We start from the raw sequence: 11,743 nt of genomic DNA, 5'->3' as shown, positions 1-11,743 counted from the left end.
ACATTACTATAAAGTACACCGAGCGGTAAATCCCAAGGTAATAAGTTGTAAATGCTTGCGTGAAGGCCCGCCGACCGCTGGTGAAAGGCTTCAGCCACCGTCCGCTTAGTCAGCCTCGGGGATCTCGGCGACGACATTTGTGCCAGCCGTCCTATAGCGTTCTCCTCCTCTTGTTCGTTCTGTATCCGGTAATAAATTAAAAATAGATTTGTATTATGTAACACTGCACGTGCGCCCTAGTAAAGGAGGAGCGAGAACGCTATGGTTTAGGAGCCTGGCTATACCTCTGCGCCTGTAGCCTCACCGAAGTACTCCATGAAACTGGCATCACTGTAGCTCTGCATCTCTTAGAAATGTCTAATGATCCTATCGGTACCGTATGCTCTATCACGATATTGGCTTGCTGCGACGTGTTCGCTGGAATCTGCACCGACTTCGCATCAATACGTAGGTTCTACTCCCTGCAAGAAAACTGCAAATTTCTATGCGACTGAAGGGCTGGATATGCAGGACATAACTTCACCGCATGTATTTGTGCATGCGACGATCGCGAGGAGTCTGACTCACCGCAAGATTCGGGAGAAAGGGAGGCGCTTTTAGTAGAGCATGAGCCAGTGCCCCAGTCCCCGATGAAGGATGACGAATGACTGAAGGTACATACTGCGGTGTTTGAAACTCTGGACGAGGCTGAAGTAAAGCTGACTCAGTGACTGCTCTATATAGATATTGTAGCCGCTCAGCATCGTGCTCGTTTATATTTCTAGGCATGTACAATATGACTTCGATCTGAAAGGACAGCGTTCCCACTCGCTGGATTACTCAGTATACAGATGTTTAAGACAGCGTCCGCTATGGCGGCATTAATAATCCTGTAAGTTACAGCCCTGGTGATAATACGATGATCGAAGGTTAATACTATGAAACAGGCTGCATGTCGTGTATAAACGACCAGTTCTCCCATATCCCTGACCCCAATCAATGAAGCTGGTCAACTCAACGTGAACCGCACAATCTCTATGGTAGGGTAAATGCTCGATAGCTCTGACTAGAGGTTGATCAGCATTTCTGCCACATTTTGACATAGTCGCTGTTGGCAGAGGACGCGCATTAGTATTTTGGGAGACCGATTGAATCCCAGAGGCGCAGTACATACACGACCAAAGCCCGGCTATATTCGTCTTGTGGCCAAGTAGTCGCCCATTTATCCTGCGCCTGCGCAAATTGTTGCATAGCATCTATGGGACAATTCAGAGAGCGCTCCCCGGCGTTGTAAGCGATACACTTACTACTCGCACCATTGATCCACGGCTTATCTCCCGCGTTATCGGGAAACCATCCGTTCGTGCCGCCTACTGCAACATTCATAATGAGGTAGAAAGCTGTCGGGACCGCGTAAGCACTCTCATCTTGTTTATCATACCAATCAGGCAACTTACGTATGTCGAACGGAGCAGCCTTCGTGCCGTACACCCAAGGATTCTCCAGCGCAATTTGCTCTGTGCCGTTGGTAACGACGGGTGGGAAGTCGCCGCGCTCGAAGAACGGCACTTTCATGTTGACTTGGAGCATGCCATGGAGACGCGTGTCGACGTAGACCCGGCTGTATCATCATCAGCCAAGAGTCCAGGCGATAACACCGCAAGGACTCACATGAAGTCTTCGTCCCATTCCAGAGCATAGGTGTGGAAGGCGTCGGCAAAGCTGCTGCGGCGCTCCGTCCACCAGCCGGTCGTCCGCCAAACCTCGTTGAGCCACGTCAGTGGGCCCCAGTTCAAGGATCCGTGGACGTAGTTGCTGCCTCTTCGTGGCTGTCAGTACTTGTCCTCTGCCGCAGAAAAGAGACCTACTGAGCGGTATAGGAGAGGCCGTTTCCTCGGGACTCCATGATATCGATCTCACCTGGTAGTGAAGGTAAGTGCGATCTACTTCTTATTCACCAGCCATGTGGCGTACCGCTCATTGGCCAAGGCCCATAGGTGTTGTTGACTGGTAACATCCATACCGCCGGCCACAACTGAGAGTGGATGTCAGCTCTGGGATTTATGGTACAACAGACAATCTCACCCAATCACCGACGGGGTTTTTGGCTCTGATTTCTACGCGGCCATACTGGATGCTGCGACTCTTCTTCGTGTTGAGGCGAGCGGACATGGCGGGATTTATCACGGTGCCTGCGGTGTTGTTGGACACAGCGCCGCAAGTGGAACTCTGGAATTGCCCTCGTCAGCTCTTCTATATGCGTCATAGAGCACGGTGCTTACATCGTTGGAGGTTGCAGTGGTACAGCCGGTGATATTGTATGTGTACCCATTGGTGATAGCGTCTCTGCCAATGACGTCTGACGTAAGGGTCGGCAGGATGTACAGGTACCCGTCGCGCAGGAAGGTATTGTTAGAGGAATCCGTGGTCATCTCGAACTCGCCATTTCTGCGACGAGGTGTGAGTGTGACTGTTGAGTGCAGCATGAAAGAAAGGCTACTGACCCGAATCCTCCCATAGTGACCTCATATTCCCAGATGTCAGTGTTCAGGCTGTCGCCATTGAAATCGTCCTCGAGGATCAGGCATAGATTGCCCTTCATCATCGGCACGCTCGTGTATGCGAACCAGCATCGCAAGGCGGATGCTGCAATGCCGATAAAGGCGACGAGATACGTGAGCCAGTATGCCATCCTGTTTCTCATTAACGTCAGTACTCGCATTCTGCTCGCCACGTCGGATGCCTTACCGAGCAAGAGGGTCTTTGTGCCCGAGCCAGGGTTTCTCGATCTCCCCTGTCAACATGGTGGACTTCGCTCTCTTGGGCCCAGCTAAGTTGGTGGCTATCAAAGCCGATAGATGGCCTTGGTTGCCATTATACATCGTCACTGGACGTGTCGGCGGACTTGCGAAAGACTTGCGCAGGCCTGGGCTGTTCGGCATGCTGCTCGAGGACGACATAGGCCGCACAATCCCAGTGGATCTTGGATGGATTTCAAGGAACGAACTTGTTCTCGAGCCGGCAGCTGTGAAGGGCCCGGCTATGGAGCCTGTCGTCGAATGACCAGGCGATATGATAGACATCGCTTCCTCACTGTCGTTGTGCGCTGAGAAGCTAACAATGGAAGCGGGTGGAGAAAAGGGGTTGCCGTTGGTCTGATGGTTGCTGCTTGACTCCGTGTCCTGTTGGTCGATGTCCGCCGTCTGGCTGCGGCTTCGATGCACCTGCTGCATAGCGGGCAGGTGCTGGACGTCGGGGCTCAGAGGGGACGTCGGGGATCGTGGGTTGCTTTGCGAGCTCGACATCTGTCGAAGGGCTCCAACGTCTTTCGTGCTTATACTGGTGTCGGCCTGAGTTGCGTTTGGATCTGTGAAGAAAAGAGGCTTGGGTGGCTTCAGGGGATTGGCGCGGTTTTGCCCGGTCGTCGGGATGGTGGTCATTGCTGATATAGCAAAGAAAGAGAGAGGGTAACTGTGCCGCGAGTCAAAAGTAGGAAGGAGGATGAGCGCAAGGCGGGTCGCTGTGGATGAAAGATTCAAGGACTCCGCTTTAAGACAGCGCGTTTTCTCCCCCTTCCGAATTCTCATCAGTAGGATGAAGCCGCTGACGAGAAGGGACCCAGTCTGGCCCCTCCATTACAAGGAAGGATGTTCTTCGAGTGACATTGACGGCCGAGATGTCTGCGGTGCCGAATGATCAACATCGGTGCGTACCTGCACGTATCAACGTTGTGGCTGGATGGTCTCAGGTACGATCCTCGACAATGCAATCTTTCATTTAGGACTGACATGAGATTATCAACTTCTAGGCGCCGGCGGAGGTATGCGGTGCATCACCCAATTATAAGTCAGGCGTGAGGCTTGCTCAGGCACAGGCCATCTTTGGAGGAGAAATGTGTCAGCTCGAAAGTACACTCCACCACAAGTCCCACCGTCATGTCCTCTGCCGGGACACTGCAGCTCCATGGGATATGAGAAACCCTATCAACGTCTACCGTCACCTCCCGTGACATCACATATCCCGAGCCGCTTGAAGGAGCTTTATGCTCTCAAGGAGCGGGGGTACGTGTCGGCCCTCGAATTCCGCCTGGTCATCCCGTTGCGCGGGACTGATTTTACCTTCCCATGAGAGGTCGAGAATCGTCGCTGCTTACCAGGTACTTTATACCCACCATTATTCCACTTCAAGGATCAGTCCCTGATCATGAGAAGCGCCTGCATGCCATACAACGGAAGCTATTCATCGCGTGGCAAGTAAACGGTAGCAAACAAGTTATGTCCAACACAGCCACTATTTCGACGTGAGTTCTCCGCAAATTAAATTTCAAATAGCTAAGTATGGTATCTCAAGTTCGTTGCACCTAGCGGATGCCCTCCAGAACCTTTTACTTAGCTTGGAGGCTATCATCGTTCATCTCCTTAAGACTGAATACGATGCGTCATCGCCGTTGATGAATGTGTACGCGGAATGCAGGATGTCAAAGGTAGTCTTAATCCCTCTGCCTCCTTTCTCTGCTGACGTGTATGTGCCTGCGTCATCCATGCGCTGCAGCAGAAGAAGCGGCATATGGTTAAGTGCCGCGGGACCGGCGGTAGGGGCTTGCTATCGGTGTCCAGGATCGCCTTCTGCTCTTTAGAATATTACTCTCCAAATACGTTTGAGCCAGCATCTCACCTCATTGCCTCCGAGGTTGCTCCGCTGTGGAGCTACAGTGACAGGTGTTGCCAGACACAAGTTGGCTTTTCGACGCTGTATCGCTCCCTTGCCACGCATTCCGCTAAATATTATGTCTCTAAACCTGAGGTGCCACTAACCCGCAGATGCTGACCTCTTGTTTAGTTTGGACGACTTGCCTTTAAGGGAATTCCGCTACTGTCAGTCATTTATCCGTACCAGTGGTCCAGCGGTATGATATCGGTGTCAAGTTCTCTTCTCAGTTCAGTCGCGATGGGGGGGGGGGGCGAGGGGGGGCAGGTCACAGCAGTCTCTTCTGTGTTGCTACCAGAGTCGAAAGGGAATACAACGCGTCATAACTTGCATATGAAGCCGACTAGTTTCGCATGTACGAGAAATGCTCCCAGGTATTCTTATGCTTTCTTGTAGAGCCGCTGCTCATCGAGATAGCACACCTCTGCCAGGAAAGTGGAGGCTACCGACCAACGGGGTTCGGTTTCCCTTGGCAAGTCTGACTACCTTATGGGCTTTCAACGCATGAGGATCATCTAGGCCGACGGGATTCCTCGGTGCCGTCCACCTAGACAAATTCGATAGCTAAACCTTACGCTGCCAGGTACGTATCTCCGTTCACACTTGTACTGGACGTTGGACGTCCGGAACTTCATCGTCCGGACGGGTGAGCTTACTGCGTTTTAGAGAGGAAATCAGTTCGAGCCTTGTCAGTTATGTTACACGGCCAACGTGGTGCAATATCCTTCAGCTTGCATTACTCAAATACACAGCAATACGCTCTCTATCGCGGTGGCCTGTTGTTGCCTCAGTGACCATCAACCGCGGCAAATCCAAGTCCGTTGAGCTGACCGCGTACCGGGTTCATGGCTTGGTGCATGTCTCGTATTTCGAAATAGATGTTCGAAGTCGCTTCAATCCTCCCCCGGTTCTTCTCTCCGGCACCGCCCCGTCCAGAAAACCAGCTGCAATGCAGTATACTATCCCGGCGACCTCCTTGGAAGCATAACAGTACAGTAAGCCTTCCCGCATTCCTGTGTTGCCCTACGTCACTGTTACGTCGCTTCCGTTCGACTTTCTGTTGATGTTCTAGACTGAATTTTTACCGTTCGTTCTACCAGGAATGAGCCACTGTGCTTGGATGAACTGCTGTTGTACTCTGCGGAAGGGTTATGAGGAGCCGGGTGTCCCACCCGAAGTTTCTTCCGCTGCTTCTGGCATTCGTGCACAAAAGACTCAACGCGCGCGTTCCATATTTGTGTCCGTAGGATCAAGACCGTCCCAGATCCGTGCATCTCGCTACTGTCAAGCATGCTCTCGCGGCTGACGAACGAAACGATGTATACCTTGAAGGTACCAGAGTAGGATCTTCCGCTCCTATTGAGGTGGAGAGGTGCATACACGAAGGCATCCTCCATGCTCATGGAGTAGCGGAACTCGGATCGGCGTGCGGTCTTATGAGGATTGCTAGCACTATAGACTCTCTCGTGAACATTACAGGTATGTGCCACGGCTTGCCCTCTGGCATGAATAGTAGATGCTGACAAGAAATGTTGGCAATCGCTGCGGAATTAGCCTCCCTTCACTGTGTCATATTGCCGTCCAGAAATAGAACTATCAGTATGGTGACCCATCGCGAATGTAGTCAGATCTGTTCGAGAACAGTGGATCTTAGGTTTGTTCCAGGCAATAAGTATGTGTTCGGTGCTGGGATAACTGCGCCGGTTCCTAGATTGCGATTTCCGTCGTCGATACATAAATAATCTCCAATGGGCGCTTGGCAAGACTTGGTGGGAACAGAGTGCGGTTGATCCTTGTTGATTGCCCTTGAGAAGCTCCTGTCTTCTGCTGCCTGCTCTGCATTCTGGACTCGAGTCTGTAATCACTTCCGGCCCTTAGAACCCACGCTGTAAGAGCGTCAAACGCCCCATATTGCTCGCTGGGTCTGATATTACGACAGATGCACCGTGAATCCGTTGTATACTGGTAGAAGGCCAGTTGCATTGTTGCCGCTGTGAATTCTCCCTCAAACAACGTATATTCTTACGTTTCAGGTCGGATAAGGCGATGTATGCATTCGGTCTGTCCAGGTCCTCGAGAGCCGGCCATCGTTGGTGGACAGCCCACCTTCGGATCCGCATCGATTTATCCGAGGTTCGATGCCATCCATGTGCTGCGCTTTTACTCCTTAACTCATCCGGAACAACACCAGCTGGGACTCCGTGCCAATGTATCTTGTCTAGGCACCCAGCATGCTGTCTATCACTCGGTGATAGAGCTTTCATATACTGACGGCCACTCTCATTCGCAGGGGAATGAAACAGATGTGCCAGTAATTGGCACTCCGAGAGCGAGGTCTATCCGGTCCGTCCTTTCGCACCTGGAGCCCTGGTCATCTCGGCAGAAATGCTGGTCAGACCATCTCAAAATAGCGAATGGCATCAGAATCGCTCTCGGCAGCGATCTTTGGTATCATGCAAAAAATACTGAATTCCGAGAACTGGGAGCGAAGGCTGATTCCGAACATCGGAAGACTTTGGTTCCAGACAGTCATTATCGATTTTCATGGGCCGCCATGCAAGCGCTTTACTCCTAAGGTTCGGGACCGATGGCGGAAGAAGATTCTGCTGCGCGATTCTCAAGACTTGTCATAATATCGCCTATCTCCGTGGGTGCTCCATTTCTGAGACACTCCCCCTTCCCGGATGAATGTGAATGGTCTTCCCCAGGGACTGGATCCCGCAACATTACGAATCACGCTCGATCGCATCGCCATCTTGCCTATGGGTACCTTTCTGCCCTGAGTGCCCTTGTGTTGAGGGGAGGATCAGCCCAAGGTTTGGCACAGGATCGGCATCTAGAACGGAACAGACCCGCGGTGTCTCTCGTGAGCTAGACCAAGTCGCTGCTCATATGTTTTACACGTATAAAAGCATGTAATATGGGGATTTCCCTAAGTCGAGTGCGCTGCTTCACGCGACTCCGTCCCCTCACTTTCCTCACCTACCGCCTGTAGAATATTATCCAGACCTTGCTACGGCACCCGGTCCTCCTGAAGTCACGCAAATTTCAGCGATACTCCGACGCTAAGCTTCCCGCCCGTCAGCATGGCTATGGATTATGATGCATATGATGCCTTGCTGCATCATGTCTTCAAACAGGTGCGGTTACCTGTCTTCGTCCGTTCTTCGTCCTCTAACCTTTCGATAGACTCAAGGAGACGCTTGGTTTAAACCTTCAGAGGAGAACGCCTACGGTGGCGTCTGTCTCAGAGTTCAACCTGGGCACTTCCGTGTCTTCCCGTATGAAAACCGCTTCCTAGAGCCTTTCGAGGCCGCAGTCCGCGTCCTTAACCCAGTCATCGCCGTAAAATTGCGGAGTGCCGCGGTACATGCCGCTCTGTCCACAGTGCAAGTCAACCTATCTATCGTGCATACTCAGCGAGAACACTAACATACGATCTTGACAGTGATGAGAATGCGAACGGTATACAGGTGGACGCCAACACTCGGATACAGATCCTCGAGACGATGGCATACCTTCCGGGTGCTGACAAAGAACAATGCGGCGCTTTCATTGTGAGTTCGTTCAAACCAGTCGTTGGCGCGGGCCCTGACCAGAGACACAGAGAGACGAGAGAGTGCTCGTATTGTGGTCAGACTCCCTGGACTCCATTGTGCCATTGTGTCAGGAGTTCGAACAACAATTGATCAAGCTCGTCTGGCGCAACCGCCCCATATTAAAGCCTGCGTCTACTATGGCCTCGATGGTATCCGCTGCCGAGTCTGGCTCCGACGTTAACCTGACCGAGAAAGCTGAGGACCAGCCTCAAGTAAGCGTCAGGGAGGTCAAGCCCGTGAAGACTAGCAAGCGTCTCTGGGGATGGAGGGTTTCTTCCAAACCACATCAGACAGAAGAGCAGACGGACGTTGAAAAAGGCACCAGGGAACCCAGGCCGATCAGGCTTTTCGCCCCGATCTACAACGGTCTTGGTATTGCTCTCAGCATCTGTACGCCATCCTCTGGTTCATACGTTTGCCGAGTGACTGAATCATATCATCACAGTCTTTATTGGGAGTGGTGTCAGTATGCTCTTATCTGAATGGGTCCAAGACGGCTCCTACACTCGCTTCGCTCTTCTGGTCACGGTGCCATTCGTGTTCTGTGTTTCTCTCGTAAGTATGTTCTCTACCGTGCCTACACTCTTCTGACTGTGCCCCAGTTCTTCGCTCTTCAGATAATTGGCAATTTGGCTATGGCGTGAGTACTTCTGCACCGCCAGTATCCCGCGGTATTAACTTCCTCCTACGACAGTTTAGGTCCTGTGGCACAATATCATGAAAACTCGAAGTACTACTCTGCTGTTAAGCCCAAGCCTAATCGGGAGATCGATTCGAACCTGCCCCACGTCACGATCGAGATGCCCGTATACAAGGAAAGTTTGAAGGAGACAATGTAAGTAACGCCATCATGGTTGTTCAAGGATCGAGATACCGCTCTGCTTTTGCGAATTCATCTGCCACCTTGGGCTGGTCACGTGCCTTTAAGCTTGCTGGTTCCTCGGAACTATCTGGAGATTTCGATCCATTTTGGCTTTAGCTTTGCAGTGTCTCGCGATGGCATTGGAGCTGCTCGATCTCTCTTTCATTCTATGCCTGTTATGCTCTTGATCCGCGGCTAACACGATTCTCGCTGCAGTGCACCGTCGGTGTATTCTCTCAAGAAGGCTATGCAGACCTACGCCCGACAGGGAGGAACCTCATCCATTCTGGTCCACGACGATGGTCTGCAGCTTATCTCGCCGGAGGAACGGGAAGCACGCATCTCCTTCTACTCGGACCACAATATCGGTTGGGTTGCCAGGCCGCCTCATGATAATAAGCCCGACGGCTTCAAACGGGCCGGTCGCTTCAAGAAGGCCAGTAATATGAACTACGGTCTGGACTTGAGCTTAAGGCTCGAGAAACACTTGAAGGTCCTTGTGGAGGCAGAACAGGAGGAACTGCGGCAGGGCGGCATCAGCGTAAATTCTAGCGCGTCAGACATGCAATGTCTTGAGGACAGAGCTATGAACATGGCTCTCGAGGAAATGTGGGACGAATGGGGAAGGAGGCCTGGCTTTAGGGGCTGGGCTTGCAACGGCAAGAGTCTCAGAGTCGGTGATATCATCCTGATCATCGACTCGGATACCATTGTGCCCGAGGTAAGCTGCAGACTGCGACAAATGCTCCAAATAATTTACTAATGGCCGCACAGGACTGCCTACGTGATGCCGCTAGAGAACTAGCTGAGTGTCCAGAGATTGGCATCATTCAACATGAATCAGGTTCGTCCTTGAGTTGTAATATTTGCCGTCCTACTTACACCTCTGCAGACGTTATGCAAGTGGCGCATCACTACTTCGAGAACGGTATTGCCCACTTTACAAGGCGTATCAACAAATGTATTTCTATCGGTACTGCCAATGGCGAGGTGGCGCCATTCGTCGGCCATAACGCGTTCCTGCGCTGGTCTGCTCTCCAGGACGCTGCTTTCATCGATACAGCGGACGGCAAGCGCAAGATTTGGAGCGAAGCTAATGTATCGGAGGACTTCGATATGGCTTTGCGCCTAATGGTAAGAATATTCACAAGGCACAGCTAAATGAGGTTTGACATTCTCGCCTTTCTTAGCTCAAGGGCTACGTGATCCGATGGGCTACTTACTCCGAAGGAGGCTTCAAGGAAGGCGTATCACTCACCTGCGATGATGAACTGAACCGATGGCAGAAGTACTCTTATGGTACGCATATCCTGCGATCCACCGTTTCGTGACTTAACGGTTATGCATAGGTTGCAGCGAGCTGATGTTCAATCCTATCGTCGAGTGGTACAAAAAGGGTCCTATCAACAAGCAATTGCACGGCTTCATCTGGTCTTCCGCTCCTGTCCATTACAAGATCAGTATGATGTCTTGTGAGTGAACCCCAACTTCTCTCCTATAAAATCCTTGACAATCATATCCTCCTTGCCCCACAGATATGTTCTCATACTGTGAGCACAGAGCACCATTACATTCAGGGTGATGGTTGCTGACCTATGATAATAGATGGCATTGCTGCGGGTTTTACTCTTTCGATCATGAACTATCTCCTTCTTGGCTTCGCTGTCGATATCGATGGTTTCTACATGCACAGCTTCGAGATTTGGCTCGCCTGTACCGTGGTGTTCCCGGGCTTGGGTAACTTTGCCTACACGTTACTGGAATACCGACTAGGCCTGCGCAGCATATGGTCTGCCACCAAGGAAAATCTTACTTGGGTACCATTCTTGTGTGTATATCATCTATTTTTCCACTCAGCTTGTCCTGATCCCCTTGACAGCTTCTTCTTCTTCGGTGGCCTAAGCATCCACTTGACCCAGTCCATTCTTGCCCATTTATTCTCTTACAACATCACATGGGGTGCAACAAAGAAGGAAGTCGAGCGCTCGAACTTCTTTATTGAGGTCCCCAAGATTCTCCGTCGGTTCTGGTTGGCACTCATACTCTCGTTCCTGTCCATCGCCATGATGGTCGTCCTGGCGACTCCGGCTATTCCTACTGGGTGGCAGATAACAGGGGAAGGATGGGCTGTCATCTTCCCTCTTGCGTACGTGCACTTTCACGGATGAGATTTTCGACCTTCCCGCTGACAGAGGGTTTGTTTTAGCATTGTCTCCGGCTGCCACATTCTCTATCCTGTGAGTAACCCACTCATGGGCTTTACTGATTGTTTTACTCAAACTATTGCCGCAGGTCGTGCTTAACCCTTGGCTCATGATTTTCTCATATTAAGCGGATAATGTCCTCTGTCTTAGCACTTCTGCGCTATCTTATATCCACTTTCAAATTGGACTAATAAATGTACAATCTAGGGTAATGACGTTGTCTTTTTAACTAGGGACGATGGTGTTTAGACTCGCCATTCATTCGTTCGACGTTCACTCATTTGTATAGTCTGTCTATAGCTATGTACCATCACAGAACAGCATATTGTAGGCTTGATCCCGCGCCTTTGCAATAAAACTTATAAACGAGCACTACGTGAGTGTCTTGTAAG

At 51.2% G+C, this 11,743-nt stretch overlaps 4 protein-coding genes across 4 annotated transcripts; 2 read left to right on the top strand and 2 right to left on the bottom strand.

The window, feature by feature from the left end:
- Positions 1-823: 823 nt before the first annotated feature.
- On the bottom strand, positions 824-1,159 carry GLOTRDRAFT_100806 (uncharacterized protein; the record flags this gene model as incomplete). The annotated part of the gene is made up of 3 exons (XM_007870176.1): positions 1,085-1,159; positions 927-1,019; positions 824-871 (listed from the first exon to the last, which is right to left on the bottom strand). Coding segments are annotated over exons 1-3 (165 nt in total), but the record flags the coding sequence as incomplete, so codon positions are not given.
- GLOTRDRAFT_45916 (concanavalin A-like lectin/glucanase) lies at positions 1,108-2,783 on the bottom strand (the record flags this gene model as incomplete). The annotated part of the gene is made up of 10 exons (XM_007870006.1): positions 1,108-1,235; positions 1,287-1,379; positions 1,437-1,600; positions 1,651-1,800; positions 1,848-1,899; positions 1,954-2,014; positions 2,065-2,208; positions 2,262-2,427; positions 2,484-2,672; positions 2,728-2,783. The coding sequence occupies 10 exons, from the start codon at positions 2,781-2,783 to the stop codon at positions 1,108-1,110; spliced, it is 1,203 nt and encodes a 400-aa protein (XP_007868197.1).
- Positions 2,784-3,385: 602 nt separating this feature from the next.
- Positions 3,386-3,721, top strand: GLOTRDRAFT_111837 (uncharacterized protein). Its single transcript, XM_007870175.1, has one exon. It carries the CDS (start codon positions 3,481-3,483, stop codon positions 3,673-3,675), a length of 195 nt encoding a protein of 64 aa, XP_007868366.1. The 5' UTR covers positions 3,386-3,480; the 3' UTR covers positions 3,676-3,721.
- Positions 3,722-7,778: 4,057 nt separating this feature from the next.
- GLOTRDRAFT_107162 (uncharacterized protein) lies at positions 7,779-11,478 on the top strand (the record flags this gene model as incomplete). The annotated part of the gene is made up of 16 exons (XM_007870174.1): positions 7,779-7,826; positions 7,876-8,075; positions 8,135-8,243; positions 8,294-8,675; positions 8,731-8,840; positions 8,888-8,925; positions 8,980-9,120; positions 9,364-9,868; positions 9,922-9,991; positions 10,040-10,281; positions 10,338-10,446; positions 10,497-10,619; positions 10,753-10,975; positions 11,027-11,293; positions 11,354-11,384; positions 11,440-11,478. The coding sequence occupies 16 exons, from the start codon at positions 7,779-7,781 to the stop codon at positions 11,476-11,478; spliced, it is 2,637 nt and encodes an 878-aa protein (XP_007868365.1).
- Positions 11,479-11,743: the final 265 nt, after the last annotated feature.

This window comes from Gloeophyllum trabeum (assembly GCF_000344685.1).
Source record: "Gloeophyllum trabeum ATCC 11539 unplaced genomic scaffold GLOTRscaffold_00011, whole genome shotgun sequence".
Lineage (NCBI taxonomy): Eukaryota > Fungi > Basidiomycota > Agaricomycetes > Gloeophyllales > Gloeophyllaceae > Gloeophyllum > Gloeophyllum trabeum.
This window is presented reverse-complemented; position numbering and strand designations above follow the sequence as displayed.

Bases quoted from the DNA above. Each gene is read 5' to 3' on its own strand.
- GLOTRDRAFT_111837 (XM_007870175.1), top strand. From the start codon at position 3,481: ATGAGCGCAAGGCGGGTCGCTGTGGATGAAAGATTCAAGGACTCCGCT.